The sequence below is a fragment of the Aegilops tauschii genome, chromosome 6, assembly GCF_002575655.3.
Source record: "Aegilops tauschii subsp. strangulata cultivar AL8/78 chromosome 6, Aet v6.0, whole genome shotgun sequence".
Lineage (NCBI taxonomy): Eukaryota > Viridiplantae > Streptophyta > Magnoliopsida > Poales > Poaceae > Aegilops > Aegilops tauschii.
The window spans coordinates 188,934,432-188,958,584 of NC_053040.3; the positions used below are offsets into that span (position 1 = coordinate 188,934,432).

The following is a 24,153-nucleotide window of genomic DNA, read 5'->3' on the forward strand; positions in this document are numbered from 1 at the left end:
GCGAGGCAATGGCCACCGTCAAATCGCCGCTCCACTCTTTCATGCAGCACTGCCAGGAGATGATCCGTCGCACGCCAGCGGGGGCACGGAAGGGCTTCAGATCAATGCTCATCTTGATTGCCTGGCACATATGGAAGGAGATAAACGCCTGCGTCTTCAGGGGAAAGCTGCCATGCCAGGATGATGTCGCCCACGCCATCACGCTGGATTGCGATCAGTGGAGTGCCGCCGGTGCGGCCTGCCTAGAGCCCCCGTTCGGGGTCAATCCTACGAGATAGCATCCCCAGGATCGCTCCTTGTGAGCTCTAGTTTCTCTTTGGAGTTTTTTCTCTCCTTTTTGCACATCTTCTGTGCCCATGATCACTTGATCCTCCATGTATTTCCCGCTGCTTTCTCCTAAATCAATGAAGCCGGCCAAACTGGGTCTTTCAAAAAAAACTAATTTCTATTGACAGCTTATTTCCATTCAAGCAAACATGTCCGACGCTTGGTAGACAGGACCGTCCACTGTCCGGGGCTGAACTAAACTGCGAGGAGATAAGTCATTATGTTTCATGGCTTGAGGATCTTGATGCTGTCAAGAGAAATTATTTTCCCGGACTTTCAAATCTTAGTACTCAAAACGTGCAACCAATAGTATTCGTATTGAACTACGGTCACATCTACTTAGGAAAGATGGTAAGATTTTTACTATTTGTTCGATCAATGCATCTTTTCCATACATTATTTTTAAGCTAAACTTCATTGCTAAGTATGTTACTATACGATGTTCTTCAACAGGGACTCCCGATGACAGTTGTGCCTCAGTGGATCGAGACTAAAGGTCGCATGTCAATGGTTAGCTTACGGCCAAGTCATCCTACATCGCACATGAGTGCATTCAGGATTTCTAAAACCGAGGAATGCTTAATAGTGAAAGAATGGAGCAAAATTGTGAAGGATCGCAGAGAATTACTAGGGGGCAGCAATCAGAAGCGCAGCCTACGATTAGGAGACAGGTTCATCTGCATGCTCCAATATGATGAATCAGGAGAGCTACACATGTTCTATGCTATTTTACCTGAGAGAGATCAACAGGAGTGATTAGCTAGTTCATGCTCTTAGTACTTGTCCTCTCATGTCCGTGTTGTTCGTCCTGAACTTAATCTCAAAGTGATTTGCTTTTGTGGTCTTATGAACGCTTATAATCTCATGACCATGTTGAACTCGATGATATCTTTACTTCTGGTACAAGTGAATGTTTCTTCTTTAAGCTATAGTGTTGGTGGTGATTAGATAGTGGTAATGACTATGATGATTAAATAGTGGTAATGACTATGATGATTATTAGATAGTGTTGTTGGTGATGATATGATGCAAGAGTTTTTATATTAATATGATGATGATGACTTATTATATCATTTATGAAAGAACCGCGGATTAGTTTCAACTGGATGGATCCTAGCTAAGTGATCAAGTAATATGAATTATCAATCATCCATATTACTTGATCATTTAGGATCCATCCACTTAAAACTAATTCGCGGTTCTTTCACCTAGTGATTTAATAACTCATTATAGTGTAAAAACAATCTCTAAATTAAATGGAAAACACAAAATTAAAGGAAAAATAAATAATAGAACCAAAACCCCCAAACCTTTTAGTACCGGTTGGTGTTACAAACCGGTACTAAAGGTCTCCCCGCCCCCGGCGCTGTCTCGTGCCACGTGGTGGACCTTTAGTGGCGGTTCATGTTGAACAGAACCGACACTAAAGGGCCTTACGAACCGCTGATAATGCCCGGTTCTGCACTAGTGCTTGTTTAGCTTCTGCTTCTTCGAATACATTGCCTGTTTTTAAGACTTCCATAAAAATCGCCTATTTACCTCCCTCTAGTTGATAACTAGCACTTTCAACATTTATTGGTAAATCTGGAGTCGTTGTATGCCAAATTGATGAAGGCAAACTAATATCCTCAGAGGCATCTTTTAGACATGGTTTTTTTTCACAGTCGACGTCCGTAGCTTGGCAAGGTATCATGCATGACCTGGAACTTCTCAAAAAGTGTGATTTGGAGGGGTGTGATGGCTCTAGCATTAATATTTGGAGAGATAATTGGGTTCCTAGGATTTTTGGTCTTAAAATTTCAACAAAGAAAGGATGGGACCTAGATCAAGGTGCGAGTTATTCATGAGCAGATCGAATAGATGGGATGAGAATTTGATCACACACTTGTTCTATCCCCATGATGCGGAAGAGATTTTAAAGCTGCGTACTCTATCCTCAGGTATGGTGATTTTATCACGTGGCATTATAAGAAGAAATGGTTTGTTTCTCGTAGAAAGTGCGTACAATTTAGCATGGAATAGGAGCATACAGATGATTGTGGGCAATCAAGTGGCAGAGGAAATTGGGATATGAGGCTTTGGAATGACTTTGGCGAATGTCCCACGGAAAATCAGATTTTTTGCATGGCGTGTTGTATCTAATAGCCTAGCGTTAACAGAGTTAAACACCATCAGGCTACTTCTGGTATGTGCTTTATTTGCGGGGTAGAAGATAAAAATGTTTTCCATGCCCTGGTGAGTTGCCCTAAGGTGATGGCTCTTCGGATGGCATTGAGAGATGTTTGGAATATTCGAGGGGAAGAGTTCTTCGGATTCTTGGGTCAGAATGGCTCGTTATTTTGTTGGATTAGTTGAGCTCTCCGGTGCGTGAGCAAATCATTCACTTTTTTTTGAAGAACCTGGCACTTAGGAAATGATTTCGGGAAGGGGAAAGTATCCATCTCTGCCTCTGCTAATTTTATAGATAACTATTGGTCGTCGTTCTCGACATGCCTTCCCAATTTAGAGGTGATTCCGAATGTCAAGGGTAAAGGGGTGGCGGCTTGGTTATAACCCGTCACTACTCGTGTGAGGACTTTTGAGGCGTGACAGTCTCCCCCATATTTTAAGAGAATATGAATCTAAACACACTCCATACTTTGTAATCATTATGCATACCACATGGTGAAGAGGTTTTAAAAATATCACATTGTGTACATATCATTAGGGAATTTTGAGATTGTCTTTGGGTGCATTTTCCACACAAAAAAGAAAACACCATTAATAAGGCGTGAAAAAAGCTTATGTTATACACGTTGTCATATATTGGGTATAGGCGATTGTTTAAAAATCTATCTGCATTTACATTTGTTTGGTTCTTCTTTGCTTTATGATGTGTTCATGTAGTAGCATATTCGTGAGTAGGGCGTTTTGGTGCCCAGGCTCATCTGCACCTGGTTAGAAAAGAACTCGTAAAAAATTCAAAATAAATTTGAGAAATCCCAATATTTTTTTGTACCGTAGGCAATTTGATGCGTGAGGCTGCTCCAAATTTCAAGTCATTTGGACATTTGACCAGCTCTCAGCAAAAAAGACAAATCAGACCAAAACAGTAAACATTTTTACAGACCCCCAATTTGTCTTTTTTGCTGAGAACTCCTCAGATGTCGAAATGATATGAAATTTGGAGCGGACCTCACGCATCAAGTTGTCTAACGCACAATTTTTTTTTGGAATTTTTATAATATTTGTTTTGATTTTTTTCGTAAACGCGAGTGCAGATGAGTTCGGGTGCAGAGATGGATTTTCGCATATTCGTCACATATTTTAGGTGCATTTAAGAGGTTGCAATGCACAATCATTTTATCCGTGCTTGTAACTAAAAAAACACATATATGATGCAAAATGTCATGAGTGTTTACAAATACAAGTTTGTGGTGCCGGTTGTCACGTCCTGCTTCGAGATCCTACTTTGCAGATAGAAGCCACCATCTGATGGATTTGAGAGAATATGAATCCAAACACACTCCATACTTTGTAATCATGATGCATACCACATGGTGGAAAACATTTTTTTTTTCATTAGGAAGTCTTAATGTTGTCTCTGAATTTATAGGCAATTCTATATGAAAAAAGAAAGCACCATTCATAAGGCATGGAAAAAAGCTTAAGTTATGCATGGTGTATGGTGTCATATATGTTCAACTAGCTACATTTGAAATGTGTTTGGTTCTACTTTGCTTTATAATGAGTTTATGTAGTAGCATGTTCGTCACATATTTTAGGTGAGTCTTTTATCTTATTTTGAGGGTTATTTTAGGTGAGTCTAAGAGGTTTGCAATCCTCAGTCATTTTGTTCGTGCATGTAACTTCAAAAAAGCACATATATCATGTAAAGTATAAAGAGTATTTACAAATGCCAGTTAGTGATGCCGGTTGTCACGCCATAATCAGATACCCTTTATTTATTTTGTTAAAAGGCAAAATAGGAAGAGCCGTGACTCATACCTCATCTAGTGGAACGTGCCATACCATGACCATGTGCACAGAGTCACGTTGAACATACAATGTCTCCACGGTACGCATATATTGCGTCCAATGGCTAGGTCTAATTAATACTACCATGGATAAACAATAACAAAAAACCTGAAAATGAGCAAATTCTGGTATATTACTCCCACAGGCGTCTGATTGCCGTGACTCTTGGAACCACCGGACGACGTTCCAACTGCTTTGATCGGTTGTATTTTTGCAAGACAAAAAAATGATCGAATTCCTTCTTCCGCATTCACTTATCTCTTCTTCCTCGCTCGTTCCTTGTCTTCCGCCCAGAACCCCCACTCACCCCTCTTTGCAGCCATGGACGACGGGAAACAAACAACGAGGACCCACCACATGACTGCTCATGGCACAACTGTGTTGGAGATGGTATACACCAACAAGCCAGGGACTGTGGAGCGAATCATCGCAAGCATTGGCTCCAGGAGAAGTACAAGTTTGTGGGTCCCGTAAGAGTAGCTATAGGTGAAGGGTCCGTCGTCGTGCAACTCACCATGAGCGAGCATGGCTCGTGTACCACTATAGCAATGTCCCCGTGTGCCACTACAGCAGGTCGGAGCAGTGTTGAAGTTTCTAATTACTCTCGGACTTGTGGCTTTAGGTAGTGTGCTAGTACCATCAGGTTGGAAATGAAATCTGGGGTGTTATATTAGGTGTCTGCATTTAGACAGTCAACACATTTTCTCTTCAGTGAAGTGGCTACCGCGACGGATTACTTGTGACCAAATCCAGTTTTCCGCAGCTTTACCCTGAGAGAAGTTTCAACTTGGCCTAGAGAAGTCTAAAGACTAGGACTACTCAAGTCAGAGCTGCCTAAAAGAATGTAATGACAGGTACTACAAAAAACGTGTGTCTAGGCCACGGGCATTGTTGTCTTTCTCATGGACTTAAAAGTGATAAGATTTCTGCAAAACCACAACCAGAAATAATACTATGACAATAAAGAGCTAAACAAATTCAGATTAGATTTAGGAAAACAGATAGTAATATTAGCAATGTTATGTAGTGCGGGCCTCAACAACTCTGAAAATTGCACAATCCAAAGCTAACATGTCCACATTGTAATTAAATGCTTTCCCCTGTCTTTCTGCACAATCAAGATAATACAATTGGATTTCAAAGGAACACAAGAGCTGGCGGAATAAACAAAAGGATGGAACCAACCACTCGACGAATGGCAGCATTTCGAGTACATTAACTTGGGGAAGAGCCTCACTTGGGGAACAGTGGGGAAAATGCTCTTGCACTCTAATGTACTACCAAGCATTTGTAACTAAACAACTTACAATTACACTTAAGCTGGAACTTGAAGTATTGGATCAGCAGGGAATTCCTCATATCCACTTATGCCAGTAATTCTTAACCTCGTATTTGGCTGTCAAAGAACAGAAAATTATAAGAACTCATATTGTTTTGGAGTTGGGAATGTCAAAAACTAAGTCAGTTCTTATGACTATGCTAGTATATTTCCACCTTCAATGGGACACAAACTAGACATACTTACCTGTCTGTGACCAGCTTTCCTCTGGTACTTCTTCTTCTTCTTGAACTTGAAAACAATCACTTTATCGTCCAGTCCCTATTGAACAAATAATGGGGAGAAACCAGTGTAAGCTAATTTTGTATATTCATTATTAATCTCACATCATGCATAAGGCATACCTGTTCTTCAACAATTGCATGAACAGCAGCATTGGTCACCACTGGCATGCCAATATAAGCTTTGTCTCTAGTTGACACCAGTAGTACCTTGTTCAAAATGATCTGTGCATCAAACATTATATGGGAGTTATCTCAAAGATACAAAAGCATGCCAAGGATCCATATGAATGTGTGCGGTTGCATGCTAATTCCATATTTTCATGGACTAAGTAAACTAAATGAACAAACACGTAATGTATGAGTTACTTCCGTAACCATGTGTGCATAGTCACATCAAGACCAATGAGCGAACCTAAGAACAAGTACCAAAATGAGAGACCTTTTATAAGAACAACAACGCAGTAAGGTAATTCTCCAAAGGATTTTATTTTCTCATCCAAACATGCTGGAGGAAACCATGCAACATGGCAAAAGCATTACCCAAAGTCTTACAAACAGTCAGACATCAACTTGGGAGTCCTAAAAAAAATTATGTATAAAAGGACAAGCACTAAACCTGATCATTGACATTGGCGTCTTTCAGCCTCTGTGTGTATATGTACCGACCTGGCATCACAATGTATTGTCTGGACCCAATCTGCACAACAGAAAATTATAGTCAAAATAATTTCCTCATTAATCACAATACCTATAGGAAGTAGAGAAAACATAAACTCTCCAACGACGCATCTTTGCAGATTCAGCATTTTTTTAAAGTGCACCCAGATAATTCATTGTAATACTAATGTTAAATAGTTCCAATTTTCTTTCTAACACTGCAGCATGCACATCCTAGTGAGAAGTGTGCACATTTCTCTTACTCCATTGTTTCCGGTTTAAAACGCTTGCACGTATTTTCAGATCTTTTTGACCTGTGAAATACAACTTATATTATATCATATATATGCCACTACAAGCATACCATTAGAAACTTCTCACGAATACGAATTCAATGTTATATCTTTTTGTGGCATATAACTCGCATTTCTTTGGTGAATTTGACAATCTAGAAAAAACTCGTGGGTCTTATAAACCCGAAAAGAGGGAGTAGTATTCATGAATCATGATACAGCCTAACCATCTCTGGTGCAGCACTGCAGTCCCAACGAAACCTGGAATCTTTAATTCACCACAAGACATATATAAAGCTCAAGTGGTATTTAAATCACGGATACTATTTACGAAACAGCAGCTAACGAAGCCCAAAGAAGGCCCTAGTAATTTCCAGTTTATCTTGACCAAACTGCAACTTTGGATGCTAGTGAGTGAACGTGCGAGCTAACCCACCATGACAACGGCGAAGATGTCGGCGTCCTTCCCCGCGCCAGCAGCAGCCAGCTGCACCTCAACAGGCTCCGGAACCGCGGCATCCTCTACCACCTCCTCCGCCTCGGCTTCCACCGGAGCGGGCGCCTCCTCGGCGGCGGCGAAGATGCGCCAGTTGCGGGGCGCGGACGCGGTGACGGAGAGAGAAGTGCTCGCAGGGAGGAAGGCGGCGGTGTGGAGGAGTGGGGTTCTCGAGGGGAGGAGGCGGAGAGGGAGCGTGGCGGTGGCCATGGACGGGGCGCGGGACGATGGCGAGGGGGAACGACGGATACTGGACTGGAGGGTTTTCGGACGAAGAGGGGAGTGGGATAATATTGTGGATAGGAAGAAATCGCGTGCTCGGATACCAACGGCTGGCATATTTTTCTTTTTCTTTTACTCACACGCTCATACTCCTTCTATTCCTAAATATAAGACTTTTTAAAGATTCGACTATGGATTACATACGAATGTATATAGACATATTTTAAAGTGTAGATTCACTAATTTCACTCTATATGTAGAATATAGTGTAATCTTTAAAAGGTCTTATATTTAGGAACGGAGGGAATACATTTTTTTTGAACTTAACAAAAAATTTATTTGTCACAGCCTTTCTAGCTACTAAGTGAGTTGCTGACTTAACATGGGGATCTCGTCTGAAACAACATGCAAAATAAAGTCTGGGGGCATAAGACGCCACACCGAATCTAGCTTATTTGTCACAGCCTCCCTAGCTACTAAGTGAGCTGCTGAATTAACCTCACGTCTAACCCATGACACCTTCCATCTCTCTCGTGATGCCAGCAGCTACTTCACTTCCTCCACGATCGGTCCCAGCGGCGATAAGTCCCTGTCCCTGCTCTGGAGCTTACATACGATCTCTCGGCAATCCGTTTCAATGTGTAAGTTGGGTATGTCGAGCTCTCCCGCCATAACAGCTGCATCTCTGCATGCCTGAAGCTCAACTCTCGCTGGGCTGTTGCACATTGGGAGAAAGTGACATGCAACACTCATATATGCACCCTCATGGTTCCGGAATATCACTCCAGTGTCGCCATCATCGCCCACCCTCATCGTTGCACCATCTACGTTGGCCTTCACCCACCCCTCCTCTGGTGGTCTCCATTTCTCCCTAACCTCGGTTCTGGCTGGTTTGAAATTCCGCCCATGAATGGACTGCCATTCCCCCATTAGATTGAAGACCCTCCTCGCGATTACATCCCCTTCCTCAATCCTCTGTCCATCTCGTGCATTGTTCCTTGCTAACCAGAGCGCATATGCCCCCTGCACAAGGACATCACGTTCGTCATCCGATGCGTCCGCGAACCACGAAAGTAGACATCTCGACAAAGCACTCTGGGAGCTGACTGACTCCGGTGGGATCGCCACCGGCACCCCCAATTCTGAATGCATTATCTTCCAAAATTTTGCTGAATGGTAGCAGCCCCAGAATCTGTGGTAATTTGTTTCCTCTCGACCGCAAGCCGTACAGAAGACACCTGCCTTGATTTTCGTCCTCAGTAGCTTCGACCCCACTGCTAGCCCGTTTCGGATCAGCCTCCACATATGTGTTTTGACCTTACCTGGTGCGATCGTATCCCACAAGCTCAGCCAAGATTTGTGATCAGCCACCGAAGAAGAAGACTCTGGTCGACCCGAGCGGAGCCGTTTCTGGCTCATGCGTAAGTGATAAGCCGACCGGACGGTGAAAACCCCATTCTTGGTATAATTCCAAGCCTGATAGTCCTCCATCTTTGGCCCACCAACCGGGATTTGCATGATCTCTCGTGCCTCATCGGGGGAGAACATTGCCTGCACCTTGTTTACATCCCACGCATAGCCATTTGCTTCAAAGAGGTCACTGACTCGCGTTATCCCATTGATGTAGCTTTGGCCCAGTGGCTTCAAGCTACCTTTCCTAGGAATCCAGTTATCATGGTGCACTTTGATTTTGGAATTGTCGCCAATCCTCCATATCAGCCCGTCTCTGAGTAGGTCTCGCCCGTGCAATATGCTCCTAAAAGTATAAGAGCCCCCACTTGGGCATGTAGCATTAACAACAGATCCATCCACATAATACCGGGCTTTCAAGACCCTCACACATAACGAGTTTGGCTCCTGGAATAATCTACACGCTTGTTTGGCAAGCATAGCTTGATTAAACGCCTCTGGGTCCCTAAAACCCATCCCACCTTCTTGCTTTCTCGTGCACATTTTGTCCCATGCTATCCAATGCACATTCTTTTTACCATTTGCCTCACCCCACCAGAAGTTAGAAGAAATAGATGACAGGTTCCCGCCCATTTTCTTCGTGAGTTGAAAACAACTCATGGTAAAAGTTGGTGTAGATTGCAGCCCGGACTTAACGAGCACCTCTCTCGCAGTCTTGGATAGTCCTTGTCCTTTCCACCCAGAGACCTTCCCTCTTACACTCCCCTTGACATATTTAAACGTTCCATCCTTTGATCTCCCCACCACCGTAGGCGGTCCCAGATATCTTTCACTCAGGGCCTCCTCCACAACTCCCAGCACTTGTTTGAGTTCCTCTTTGTTTTCTTCAGATGTTCCTTTCCCAAAGAAAATTGCAGATTTCTGAAGATTGACTTTCTGCCCCGAGGCAGCCTCATAATCCTGTAGGATGGATCGAAGTGCCTCAAAATTCTCACGTGAGCCCTCAGCGAAAACCACACTATCATCAACAAAGAGTAAGTGAGTTACTGTTGGTCCGCTACTCCCAAAACCCAAACCCTTGATGTTCTTCTCCCTTTGTGCATGATTCAAAAGCGCCGAGAAACCCTCCACGCAGAATAAAAAGAGATATGGTGAGAGGGGATCACCCTGTCTTAGCCCTCTGGTAGGGTTAAACCGATGAGAGAGTCCACCGTTCAACTTGACAGAGAAAGTTGCTGATTTCACACACCTCATAACCATCTCCGTCCAGTGACCAGAGAAACCAATTTTCAGCAACATCTTCTCAAGAAAATCCCACTCCACTCTATCGTAGGCCTTCATCATGTCCAGCTTTACCGCGCACATAGGCTTCTTTCTTTTCCTCTTCCTGATTGCATGTACACACTCATAGACCACTAGTACATTATCCGTTATTAGCCTACCTGGCACAAACGCGCTTTGTTCGTCAGATATCATGAAAGGAAGCACAACGTTAAGGCGGTTGGCCAGTGTCTTTGCCGCTATCTTATAAAGAACATTACATAGACTAATTAGGCGAAACTGTGACAGTAACTCTGGTGAGTTTACTTTTAGGATCATTACAATGACTGTATCATTAAAACCATTCAGAGCTTCCTTCCCCGCCAAGAACTCTCGAACTGCACCACAGACATCGTTCTTTACCAACTGTCGGTGCCGTTGGTAGAACATGGCTGGTAAGCCATCCGGCCCCGGAGCCTTTGTGGGCCCCATTTGGAAGAGGGTCGCCTCTATCTCCTCGTCTGTGAAGGGTGCAACAAGTTTTCCATTCATCTCATCTGTAACAGCTCTCACAATATGTTGCAGTACCCTTTCACCATTTGTCGACCCTTCAGAAGCAAACAGATGAGCATAGAATTGTGCTGCCATTATGCGCATACCCTCATCATCTGTGCATTTGGTCCCATCCTCCCTCTTTAGGGCCTTGACCGTGTTCTTCCGTCTGCGGTGCGAGGCTCGGTTTTGGAAATACCAAGTGTTCTGGTCCCCTTCTGTAAGCCAATCGACCCTCGATCTCTGCTTGTAGTACACCTCCTCACGCTCGAACAGCTCATGCAGTTGGTCCTCTATCTCCTTTACCTCTTGTCCGTAGTTGGACCTTGCAGCTCGCTCCTTAGTATCTACCAATTGTCGCTTCAAATGAGCGATCTGTTTTTTAATGTACACAAAAACTCTTTGGCTCCACGCATGCATGGCACCTGATGTGGTCCTCAGCCGGCTGCATGCAGACTCGAGCTCCCCTTCTTGTTGATTGGCTGCATGGGCCTCCTCCCATGGAGTGGCCACCATCTCCTCGTAACCCTCATGCCGTGCCCACGCGGCCTCATATATGAAAGGACGCTGACCCTTTGCCGTCGTCTCAACCTGTGTCGTCAACGCTTTAATGATAAGCGCTTGGTGGTCAGACTCTTCCGTCATAATGTGTTGCACGTCGACCGCTGGGAAAACCTGCGCAAACTCTGCATTGCACGTCGCTCTGTCAAGCCACACTTGAATGTTATCATCCGCACTCTCGTTTGTTATCCCACATAAACGGGTATCCCGAGAATCCCAGGTCCGCTAGTCTGTAGTTGGACAAGCAGTTCTCAAAAAGTGCCATTTGTTTCAGAGACCTCGGATTACCCCCTGTTGTTCGTTTTGTCGAAGGGCTTCACTAAAATCACCCGTGCAGAGCCACGGGAGATTGTCTTGTGCTCGGAGGTAACGGAGAATTTCCCTTTGTTCTCTTTTCGATGCTTGGCTCCCCATAGATTCCAGTGAATCTAAAGGTAACCCCCTCGTATACAACCTTAGCATCTATATAGTATTGGCACCATGGCCGTACTATAACTTCAACATGATCCCTCCACCATAGTGCTAGGCCTCTGCTTTTACCCTTGCAATCCACCGCAATACCTTGGCTGAAACCCATGCTCCACTTAAGCCTCTCCATTGCCCCTGCCTTTTTTTAGTTTTCGATAAGAACACCACCGCTGGGTTGTATGACCTAATTAGGTCCCGCAATTCGCCAACTGCCGAGTCCAACCCCAACCCTCGGCAGTTCCAGGCTAAGATGATCATTGCGCCTGGCGGCCCTGCGCCTAGCAGGGACCGCCATTCTAGTATCAGCTTCTGAAATACGATCAAACACATAGCCTGTCTTCTGTCTAGTGTCACGAATAAAAGCATCATATCCCTCTTGCTTGACTCCCCCTTTTTTGCTACCCACACCTATCACGGATGCCTCTTTCTCATGATTGGGATGGTTTGGGAGCTGTCTCCCTTTCCCCTATTCTCCTCATGATCTTGACGCGGCTTCCTGACATAGTATCCTCTTTTCCTCTCTGTGGGGTAGTGGGGTTTGTATCCATACCTTCCCTCTCTCTCTCTGTCAGCAGCACCACTGTCCCAACGCCTTCTTTCCTCATGCATCGCCCATTCATACTCTCTCTGCCGCTGTTGCATTTTGAGTTGTTCCCTTAGATCCACTCCTTCTTTCCCCCAATCTCATGTCTGAGGTCCCTCTCTTCTATCCACTCACCCCTGAACTTATATTTATTGGGGCTTTGCGCTGCCCGCCAGTGCGGGAGCTTTCCGGCCTGTCAAAATCCGCTTTCAGACCATGCTTTGTTGGGATGTCTCTAATACGAGCGGTGCCTTCCTGCTCCTTGTTGTTTCCATCAGATTGTGAACTGACGAAACTGCTACTGTTGTTCATCTTTCCACCCTTAGTCTCATTCTTGGAGCCAGTGCTCCTTCCCGGTGAGGCCCTCAGCCACCCCCCCACTGCGATGACTTGTCGACATGAGGTTCACATCGCCCATCCACATGCACTAGCCTCCCACACTCGAAACAAAAATGTGGAACCTTTTCATAATGGAAGGCAAACCAGGTGCCAGTTTTGTCCTCTTGGGATGATTTAAGGAAGAAACCACGAACCAAGGGCTCGTATATTGATATCCTAGCCCTAACTCGCAGCTGATCACCTCTGGCTACACCATCTTTATCCACATCCACCTTGACAACCTCACCCAACCAGTTACCCAAAGCTCTGCCAAACACTTCAGTTCTCTTTCCCGGTGGCAGATCTATCACTCTGACCCAAACATCCATCTTGTCAAACACCATCTCTGAGGGCCGTATGTTGCTCTCATACTCCTTCAACACCAATACATTGAAATCATACTGCCATGGCCCATTAGACATTGCATGTCTCTAGTCACCTTCGCTGTCGAAGTGGACTGCAAAGATGTTATCGCCCATGTCTCGAAATTTTGCCTCATGGTGCAGTCCCCAAGCCCTTTGCATCATCCTCTCGAGCACCGTCCTGTTTTGCGGTCGCGGGGAGAACGACTTCCCCACCGCCGACCACTTTGCGTTTTTCGGCAGGATCTGATCTGGATCATCAAAGACGAGCCCTTCCGCCTCCTTATCCAGTAGAACCATCCCTCCCAGTCTCGCCGAGAGGCTTGCAGTGGGATCTGGCGTCTTACTCACGATGGGGGACCCCGATGAGCCCCGCTTGCCATCTTTCCCGGGGTCGTTGCTGCCGCCGGGGTAGCCTTTGCCGCCATGGACCTCCCACTTTTCTCCTTCGTCTTCTCTGCCATAGCACCGCTCCGTGGAGGAGAGAGACAAACACTGGTCAGCGTCAAGGGATGCGCAGTCGCCGCCCCCAACACCATCGTAGCCACACCACCCCCGCCGTCAAAACCCTAACCCTAGCGCTGGAAGGAGATCGCCAGGCAATCGCCTCTCCAGTCGCCCCTTAGCGTTTTACGCGTGGTGGACTCGCACGCATCATCTGTTGGGCCAAGTGCAATCTTAACGGAGGGAGTACATATGTAAGTATATACACTCACCCATATAAGCATGTATAGTTGTCTAGGTCCAGTTGACTAAAAAAGTCAATAGGCGTGTGATCGACTGGTATCAACAATGCGTTGTCAAGGATGGCCGCGTAGTTGTCTAGATCTTTGCTAAATAGGTTTTCTGGATCTCTAGTGGGTAGTTGTGGACACAAGTCGATGGAGTGATGACACAGACAGAGCATCAAACATGGACCGAAGTTTGTGTTTAAGAGAGATAGAGAAGGAATTGATCCACGATTTAGGAGTCGATTTTTTCTCCCAAGGATATCGCAGGGAGGGGTGAATTTTTCCTCTCCCCTGATATGACAGACACACAGGCGAATAATCCACATGCAAGTTGAACTACCCAACGATTTGGTAGAGATCCTGCCATTTTCCTGTGCACCAAACAAACCCCTAGGCCTCATTTGGTTGCACGGGCAGCAAATCCAAGGGAGCAAACTCCCATCAGAGGTATTTTTGGGGCTAGGTGGAATCCTTTCCCAACACAAGAAAAGATTTCCCTAATCCCTGTTGCCATTTGATAGCATGAAGATGAGCGGAAACTGGATACTTTCATTCTAAATAACCACCGGAAAACTAAATAATAACACTGGAAAACGAGGAGTCCCTTAAGTGCGATACATATTCGGTCTGCTTAAAATGGTTAAACTAATTTACATCATGGAGTAGGTAAGTAGCTATGTACCCCTTCTCACAGCCTCGTGCACAAGGGCATGCCGCTGGGGTTTCTCGTGCCCCCCCCCCCCGTGGGCGCCACCACCGGTCTGCTTTGTCTCCTATGGCCTTAGGACCATGGAGGTGCAGTGGATCCTCACCCTTGTTGATGGGAGGGCTTCGTTTTTGCATGTTTTTTTAAGTTTCATTAGGGTTTGTGTCCTGCTCTGAGAGGCGAGGCGGCGGCGTCTCTCTGAAGATGGAATGCGGTTCTTCCCGCCTAGGCCTGTACCAGCGGTGCTTCTATCATTGTCGTAGGCGTGTGGAGGTATGTCTCCGTCGGATCTCGCGAGATTCGGTTGACGTTTGTCTTCGGTGGATCGACGTGGATTCGGTCTTCGTTCGTGTGTCTACAAGTTGGATCCTTCTGATCTATGCTTCTCTTCATCGGCGGGGGTTGCTGATCTGATGCACTGGTCCTATCAGGCCTTAGCATGATGACTTCCCTATTGTCTACTACAACAAGGTTTGCCCAACTCGAGGGAGGGGCGATGATGGCAGTGTGCCTTCGGCTCGCTCTCGTGCTTGTAGTCGTTGCTAGGTGTCTATGGACGTGGATGTAATTTTTACTTGTGTTCTTTGTACTACCTTGGCAATTGATAATTAGATCGAAAGTTTTTCATGCAAAAAAGAGTAGTTAATCTTTTATTCTTAAATAGTTCATCCCCACTACAAGTAATTCTCTCAACATGAAGCCTTCCACCTCACCGACGGTGTCCTGGACTAAGGGGTACTATCCTCGCTGACTATGTACTCCATCACATCAATACAATCAAAGTAGGACGTAGGGTTTTACCGCTTCGAGAGGGCCCAAACCTGGGTAAACATTGTCTCCCTTCGTCTCCTGTTACCATTGTTCCTAGACCTACAGCTCAGGACCCCCTACCCGAGATCCGTCGGTTTTAGCACCAACATTGATGGCCCATATAGGTCCCACTGTGTGGTAAAAAAGGATCAATGACTGGTCTTCAGATCATCAGCGACATCAGTTGCGGCGACATCTTCACGCTGATCCAGCCGGACACCTTGGCCTCATCGAAAGCTTCGCCCCAGACCAGATCATCAGATTTCAGAGTTTGGAATATACTGCCAACTCCCGCGGCAATCTCGTCCTCTCTGGTTGGGCGCTAGATCAGCGGGAAAACTCTACAGACGCTATGGCCTTAACCTAGGACCCGACCTCAGATCCGAACTTCGAATCAGGTCTCACCTCAGAACCAACCTCAAGTTCGGATCCGACCTCTTCAGCATCAGACCATGCCCTCCCTTGGCTGATCCACACTCCAAAGTCATGTCACATGCTTCGTCGAGCATACTGCAAGTTGGCCCCACCTACTATCAAGAGATGGGCCCGGAAGACCTCTTGCTTTTAAACGAGATGCTGGACCAAATCCAGAATCTTGGGATTTCGAACGGTCAGTCTTGAGTCTACGACCAGATCGGATTTAAAGCCGATGACAGGGATTTACATCCCGCCCACCACCCACCTAGTCGCTACAGTCAAGGATTTAACCGACGTGCTGGACTATGTCTCCGAGGAGGCAACCGACATGGATGAGGATGTCAGCGATCTGCCTGGCGCCACACCATCCAACACCGGCAACCTCCACCTATGATGTCTACATGGTGGATACCCCCAAGGACGACGAGGAGGAGGAGAAAAAGGATCCTCCCAAGTGCCAACAGAGCGGGAAGCGCTCTAAACGTGCCGGTAAGGGGAACACCAGCAATAACAACACTAATAATGGTACCTCCGGTAACAACACCACCCGGACGGCGCCGAGGACCAGGACAATGGCAATGATGCCGCGTCCGGTCAGATCGACGACGCCGTAGGGATGGAGGACCTCGATGATCCCGATGATAGTAACTACATGCTAGAATCAGAAGAGGACATAAGTCTTGGAACCGATGAATTTGACGTCCCCGAGGACTTCCTTGATCTGGAAACCTTCCGACGATGGCTCGTTAGTTCCGCCCGAAGTATTAAAAGGGGGTGGAAGAAGCTTAAAGCCGATTAAGACACGCTCAATGATAAATGGGTGGAGGTCCTCGTAGCTGAGCAAGACCTCGAGCAAAGGATCACGAATGAAACCAAATCCTACCCACAATGACGTCTGCTTCCGGCATTCGATGACGAAGTTGACGACAACCTGCTCTATAAGCACGATTGAACTGATCAGCCTGACCGCCCTCCTCAGGGGCGGGATAGACCAAAGGGAGGGCTTCGAGACCCCCTTCAGTCCCTCGCTGTGAAGGCAAAGATCTGATCCCGTCTGCTCCGCGTATGATTTGCGAGGAAAGTTGACCGCACAGCCAGCCCCATCAAGATCCATATACAGATCCAGGGACCGTGTGCTTGCTGGACAGGCCGGATATCAGGCATGGCTCAATAAGCATGACAGGGCTCGGGATAATACTCGTGCCTAGACAACAATTGATCCCGATGATACGTGTCCAACGTATCTACTTTTCCTAACGCTTTTCCTCTTTTTTTGGACTCTAATTTGCATGATTTGAATGAAACTAACCCTGAACTGACGGCAGCAGAACTACCATGGTGTTGTTTTTGTGCAGAAATAAAAGTTCTCAGAACGGAATGAAACTTTGCGAGGATTTTTTATACAATAAAAGAGGATTTCTGGAGCCAGGAACCACCGGAGGGGGGCACCTGGGTGGGCACAACCAACCAGGGCACGCCCCCCTCCAAGCGCGCCCAGGTGGGCTGTCCCCACCTGGTGGCCCCGTAGACCCTGAAACCGACGCTATAAAATCACATATTTCCAGGAAAAAAATCAGAGAGAAAGAATTATCGTGTTTCACGAGACTGAGCCGCCGTCACCTCCTGTTCTTCATCGGGAGGCCAGATCTGGAGTCCGTTTGGGGCTACGGAGAGGGGGATCTTCGATCTTCGTCATCACCAACCCTTCTCCATCGCCAATTCCATGATGCTCTCCACTGGGAGTGAGTAATTCCTTCGTAGGCTCGCTGGTCGGTGAGGAGTTGGATCAAATGCATCATGTAATCTAGTTAGTTTTGTTAGGGCTTGATCCCTAGTATCCACTATGTTCTGAGATTGATGTTGCTATGACTTTGCCATGCTTAATGCTTGTCACTTTGGGCCCGGGTGCGATGATTTCAGATCTGAACCGTTTATGTTATCACCATTATATCCATGTTCTAGATCCGATCTTGCAAGTTATAGTCACCCACTACGTGTTATGATCTAGCAACCCCGGAGTGACAATAGTCGGGACCACTCCCGGTGATGATCGTAGTTTGAGGAGTTCATGTATTCACCGTGTGTTAATGCTTTGTTCCGGTTCTCTATTAAAAGGAGGCCTTAATATCCCTTAGTTTCTAACAGGACCCCGCTGCCACGGGAGGTAGGACAAAAGATGTCATGCAAGTTCTTTCCCTAAGCACGTATGACTATTTACGGAATACATGTCTACATTATATTTATGAACTAGAGCTAGTGTTGTATCGCCCTAGGTTATAACTGTCACATGATAAATATCATCCAACAAATCACCGATCCAATGCCTACGAATTTATCTAATATTGTTTCTGCTAAGTCACTATTGCTATCGTTACTGTTGCACTTGCTACAAAATCACTGCTATCACTGTTATCGTTATAATTACTGCTGCTACTATTATCCAAACTATCATAATACTTTGCTACTGATCACGTTGCTGCAGATAATTAATCTCTAGGTGTGGTTGAATTGACAACTCAGCTGCTAATACTTACAAATATTCTTTGGCTCCGCTTGTGTCGTATCTATAAATTTGGGTTGAATACTCTACCCTCGAAAACTGTTGCGATCCCATATACTTGTGGGTTATCAAGACCTTTTTCTGGCGCCGTTGCCGGGGAGCATAGCTATATTTATTGAGTTACTTGGGATTATTATCAATTTATCACTATGAAGAATCTGAAGGATGCTAAGACTAAGATTTTTCCCTCTAAGATGAGGGGAGGTAAGGAACTACCATCCAGCTCTGCTTTAGATTCACCTTCTGTTATAAGTAAACTTGCAACACCACCACATGCTATCAATCCTGATATGTCGCAAGTTATTGATGATGCTACTTCTTCTATGAATGATGCTTACGATGATGCTAGTACCTTGCTTGATGATGATGTGCCATTAGGTGAAATTCTTGATGAACAAATTACTATAGTAAGACAACATGATATTGTTGTCACTGATGATGAGCTTGAAACTGAAAATCTTGAAACACCTACTAGAACTAGCCCTCATAGATATGAATTGCCAAAGGTACCGAAAGGTTATGTTATGGGTGAGGAGGCAACTAGAGATATTCTTGCTTGTAAGGATAGAGATGATCTAGAGAAATTATTATGCAAGTATAAAGAAAAATCTGTGAATGCTAAAATGAAATATGATCCTAAGTTTGGTACTTCACCTATCTTTATTATTATGAATTCTCTGCCGACCTAGAGTTGATTACTTTGGTTGAATCTGATCCTTTCCATGGTTATGAAACTGAAACTGTTGTGGCACATCTTACTAAGTTGAATGACATAGCCACCCTCTTTGCTCATGATGAGAAAATTCACTATTACTATATTCTCAAATTATTTCCGTTCTCATTAAAGGGTGATGCTAAAGCTTGGTACAATACTCTTGCTCCTGGTTGTGTGCGTAGTCCCCAGGATATGATTTATTACTTCTCTAAAAAATATTTTTTCCTGCTCATAAGAAACAAGCTGCCTTACAGGAAATATTTAACTTTGTGCAAATTGAAGAAGAGAGTCTCCCACAAGCTTGGGGGAGGCTTCTCCAATTGCTTAATGCTTTGCCTGATCATCCTCTTAAGAAAAATGAAATACTTGATATCTTCTATAATGGACTAACCGATGCTTCTAGGGATTTCCTAGATAGTTGTGCTGGTTGTGTTTTCAGGGTATTGGGCAAGCTGGAGAATTATTGAATAACATATTGAAAAATTATGATGATTGGACTCTCCCTGAACCACCGCTTAAACCCACTCCGAAGAAGAGGGGTATCTTATATCTCAGTCCTGAAGATATGCAAGAGGCAAAGAAATCTATGAAGGAAAAAGGTATTAAAGCTGAGGATGTTAAAAATTTACCTCCTATTGAAGAAATACATGGGCTTGATACACCAAAACTACCTAAGGTGGTAGAGGTAAATTCTCTAATGAAATTCAATGATAATGATAATCCTCACAATATGCACCCTAGCCAATGCCTTTATGAGTTTGAGAATTATATTAGAAAGCAAGATCACTTCAATGCAAATGTTATGAAACAATTGAAATACAATTCTGATATGATTGCTCGCTTGAGTGACTTGTTATTTAGAATCTCAAATGATGTTAGAGGTGTAGGTAAGAATGCTTCTATGGTTCAAACTTAGTTAGAACAAGTTGCTAAATCTCAAAGAGAATTGCTTGATGAAATGAATAATAATATCAATGATCATATTGTTAGAGTAATGACTAAAGGAGGTAGGATGACTCAGGAACCACTTTATCCTGAGGGACACCCAAAAAGAATTGAACAATAGTCTCAAAGAATTAACATTGATGCACGTAGTCCTTCTAAAAAGAAAAACAGGAAGAAAAATGATAGGACTTTGCATGCCTCTAGTAAACTTGAAGTAGAAAAACCTCCTGATAATGATAATGAAGTCTCTATCTCTGATGCTGAAACTCAATCTGGTAATGAACACTCACCTTCTGATAATGAAAAAGATAATGATGAGTTCATGAAGATACTCAAACAAATAATAGACAACCAGACAATGATGTTGAGATAGAACCTGCAGTAGATCTTGATAACACACAACCTAAGAATAAAAGATATGTTAAAAGAGACTTTGTGCTAGAAAACACGGTAAAGAAAGAGAACCGTGGGTTCAAAAACCTATGCTCTTTCTACCTAAATCAACTAAAAAGAAAGATGATGAAGAATTTGAACGCTTTGCTGAAATGCCGAGGCCAGTCTTTTTGCGTACTCGCTTGACTGATATCTTAGAAACGCATCCTTATGCAAAGTACATGAAAGACATCATCACCAATAAAAGAAAAATACCGGAAGCTGAAATCTCCACCATGCTTGCTAATTATACTTTTAAAGATGTAGTACCTAAAAAACATGGAGATTTGGGAATACCAACTATACCTTGCTCCATCAAAAGAAACTATGTGAAAACTGCTTTATGTGATTGAGGAGCTGGTGTTAGTGTTATGCCTTTATCTTTATATAAAAGACTTGATTTGAATAAACTCACACCTACCAAAATATCTTTGCAAATGGCTGACAAATCAACTGCCATACCTATCGGTATCTGTGAGGATGTGCCCGTTGTTGTTGCTAATGTTACTATTTTGACTGACTTTGTTATACTTGAGATGCCCGAGGACGACAACATGTCGATTATCCTTGGTAGACCCTTCTTGAATACTGCAGGGGGTGTTATTGATTGCAATAAAAGCAAGGTCACATTTCATATCAATGGTAATGAGCATGCGGTGCACTTTCCTAAGAAACAATTCCAAGTGAATGGTATTAATGTTATTGAAAAATCTCCGACAATCACCATTGGAAGTTTTCAGCTACCTCTGCCTACTGTAAAAAAGAAATAGGAAATGCTTATTGTTGGGGATATTCAGATCCCCGTTGAGGTAACTTAGTGATTTACGAAAGTTCTTCGGTTTCATGCTAATCGAAAGTGGTTGTTAATAAGACTTGATCAACCTTATTAATGGATCATTTTTGAGAGGTATGAGGTTGATGAATTTAGTGAGCACTACCTTCTGTCCCAACCTTTTGTTTTCTATTTTTATTAGTTAAATAAAATAAAATGCCATGTGTTGTCTGTTTTCTGATTTTCCCGTGCAATAAAAAAATGACCCAAAAATAAAAGTTCTCAGAATGCTCTAAAATTCTAACACGAATTTTTTTCTGAATATTTAAGAATTTTTGGTGCAAATAATACCAGAGGGAGGAGCACTAGGTGGGCACAACCCACCTGGGCGCGCCAGGACCCCCAGGCGTGCCCTGGTAGGTTGTGGTCCCCACATGGGCCCCCTCACTTATCTCTTCATCCCACATCATCACTTACCTCCAGAAAAAAAGCACCATTGCTCTCTCTCTCTCTCTCTCTCGTGTTCTTGCTCTCAAACCCGCGGATTTCGATCTCTTTGCTGGAAGCTCTATTTCCGAAACTGTTTTGGGGAATTATTGCTTGGTATGTGACCCCTCCGTTTGTCCAATTAGTTTTTGCTTCAGTGGTTTATATTTTGAATAATTAGCTACTCTTGGTGCTGATGTAGATGAGCTTGCATGTTGAATTCTTAGAGTTTTAAGTAGTTTGAATTCTTGCTATGGCCTCTATGCATCCCTATGAGTAGTTGCTACCAATTTTGTAAAGTTTTGTTAAGAAAATTTGGTGGACTAAAAATTTCAGAATTTTTTTCATAGGAAAAACATGAGTATCTTTAGGAAGTTTGCTTCCAAGAAGAACTCCAAGGGAGTGATTGGGGATTCATCTGACAGTGATCTCCGCGCCCGGAGATTGGCGGAGCTACGGCCGTGCGAATGGCCGCATACCCCATTCATGGAAGGGACCAGAATCCTCCAAGAGTTTGCACAATATGCTGCTAATGCCGGCCTCACCGACTTCATCGCAGCTGAATGTGAATAGTATCATCTCCTCACAAATTCCTTTGTGCAAAATTTTCATTTACATTCTAGGAATAATCCCCCTGAGGTGCAGTTTAATTTATATGCTGAAACCCATCAGATACCGCTTACTGACTTTTGTGACATATGCATGCTTCCTTCTGATGGTACTTTTGTAACGCCCACGATGCGGCTATATCTCCCACGTGTCGAGGCATGACTTAGAGGCATAACCGCATAGTGGTTTTGTCGCAAGAAGGGTCATCTTCACACAATCCCATGTAATGAACAAGAATGGGATAAAGAGTTGGCTTACAATCGCCACTTCACACAATACATAAATATTATTCATACATCATCCAAAATACAACCATATAGACCGACTACGGTCAAAATCCAGATGAAAATAAGACAACCCCAAATGCTAGATCCCCGATCGTCCCAACTGGGCTCCACTACTGATCATCAGGAAAAGACACATAGTAACGACCACGTTCCTCGTCAAACTCCCACTTGAGATCGACGCCATCATCTGCACTGGCATCGTCGGCACCTGCAACTGTTTTGGTAGAATCTGTGAGTCACGGGGACTCAGCAATCTCACACCCGCGAGATCAAGACTATTTAAGCTTATAGGAAAAGGAGGTGCAATGAGGTGGAGCTGCAGCGGCAAAAGCATATATGGTGGCTAACTTGCGCAAAAGAGAGCGAGAAGAGAAGCAACGGAATGGACGTCATCTAGCAATGACCAAGAAGTGATCCTGAACACCTACTTACGTCATACATAACTCAGACCGTGTTCACTTCCCGGACTCCGCCGAGAAGAGACCATCACGGCTACACACGCAGTTGATGTATTTTAATTGGGTCAAGTGCCAAGTTCTCTATAACCGGACATTAACAAATTCCCATCTGCCTCATAACCGCGGGCACGGCTTTCGAAAGATAATACCCTGCAGGGTTGTTCCAACTTAGCCCATCATAAGCTCTCACGGTCAACGAAGGATAAACCTTCTCCCGGAAAGACCCGATCAGTCTCGGAATACCGGTTTACAAGACATTTCGACAATGGTAAAACAAGACCAGCAAAGCCGCCCGAATGTGCCGACAAATCCCGATAGGAGCTGCACATATCTCGTTCTCAGGGCACACCGGATAAGTCAAGCTACGAGTAAAACCAGACCTCGAGTTTCCCCGAGGTGGCCCCGCAGGCTTCTCGGTTCGGACCAACACTCGAAGGAGCACTGGCCCGGGGGGGGGGGGGTTAAAATAAAGATGACCCTCGGGCTCGCGAAAACCCGGGGGAAAAGGCTTAGGCGGCAAATGGTAAAACCAAAGTTGGGCCTTGCTGGAGGAGTTTTATTCAAGGCAAACTGTCAAGGGGGTCCCATAAATCACCCGATCGTGCAAGGAACGCAAACTCAAGGAACATAATCCCGGTATATCAGTAACTAGGGCGGCAAGAGTGGAACAAAACACCAGGCATAAGGCCGAGCCTTCCACCCTTTACCAAATATATAGATGCATTAATTAAATAAGAGATATTGTGATATCCCAACATATCCATGTTCCGACATGGAACAAGCTTCAACTTCACCTGCAACTAGCAACGCTATAAGAGGGGCTGAGCAAAAGCGGTAACTTAGCCAAACAACGGTTTGCTAGGAAAAGATGGTTAGAGGCTGACATGGCAAAATGGGAGACATGATATAGCAAGTGATAGGTAGCGGAGCATGGCAATAGAGCGAACAACTAGCAAAGCAAAGATAGAAGTGATTTCGAGGGGTGGTCATCTTGCCTGCAAGGTTCTCAGAGTTGTCGAAAGCTTGATCCTCGTAAGCGTACTCAACAGGTTCCTCGTTCACGAACTCGTCTCCCG

The 24,153-nt window shown here is 44.6% G+C and overlaps 2 protein-coding genes across 2 annotated transcripts; both read right to left on the reverse strand.

Annotated features, from left to right (window-relative positions):
* Nucleotides 1-5,395: 5,395 nt before the first annotated feature.
* On the reverse strand, nt 5,396-7,675 carry LOC109764008 (large ribosomal subunit protein bL21c). Its single transcript, XM_020322885.4, has 5 exons — nt 7,294-7,675; nt 6,524-6,604; nt 6,028-6,129; nt 5,870-5,944; nt 5,396-5,740 (listed from the first exon to the last, which is right to left on the reverse strand). The coding sequence occupies exons 1-5, from the start codon at nt 7,561-7,563 to the stop codon at nt 5,660-5,662; spliced, it is 609 nt and encodes a 202-aa protein (XP_020178474.1). The 5' UTR covers nt 7,564-7,675; the 3' UTR covers nt 5,396-5,659.
* A 446-nt stretch (nt 7,676-8,121) lies between these two features.
* Nucleotides 8,122-11,313, reverse strand: LOC141025950 (uncharacterized). The gene has a single exon (XM_073501881.1). It carries the CDS (start codon nt 11,311-11,313, stop codon nt 8,122-8,124), a length of 3,192 nt encoding a protein of 1,063 aa, XP_073357982.1.
* Between the last annotated feature and the right edge of the window lie 12,840 nt (nt 11,314-24,153).

Bases quoted from the DNA above. Each gene is read 5' to 3' on its own strand.
- LOC109764008 (XM_020322885.4), bottom strand. From the start codon at position 7,563: ATGGCCACCGCCACGCTCCCTCTCCGCCTCCTCCCCTCGAGAACCCCA. The intron at 6,130-6,523 runs GTTTAGTGCTTG...TTTGATGCACAG, and splicing joins ACGCCAATGTCAATGATCAG to ATCATTTTGAACAAGGTACT. The intron at 5,741-5,869 runs GTAAGTATGTCT...GTTCTTTGACAG, and splicing joins GGAAAGCTGGTCACAGACAG to CCAAATACGAGGTTAAGAAT.
- LOC141025950 (XM_073501881.1), bottom strand. From the start codon at position 11,313: ATGGTGGCCACTCCATGGGAGGAGGCCCATGCAGCCAATCAACAAGAA.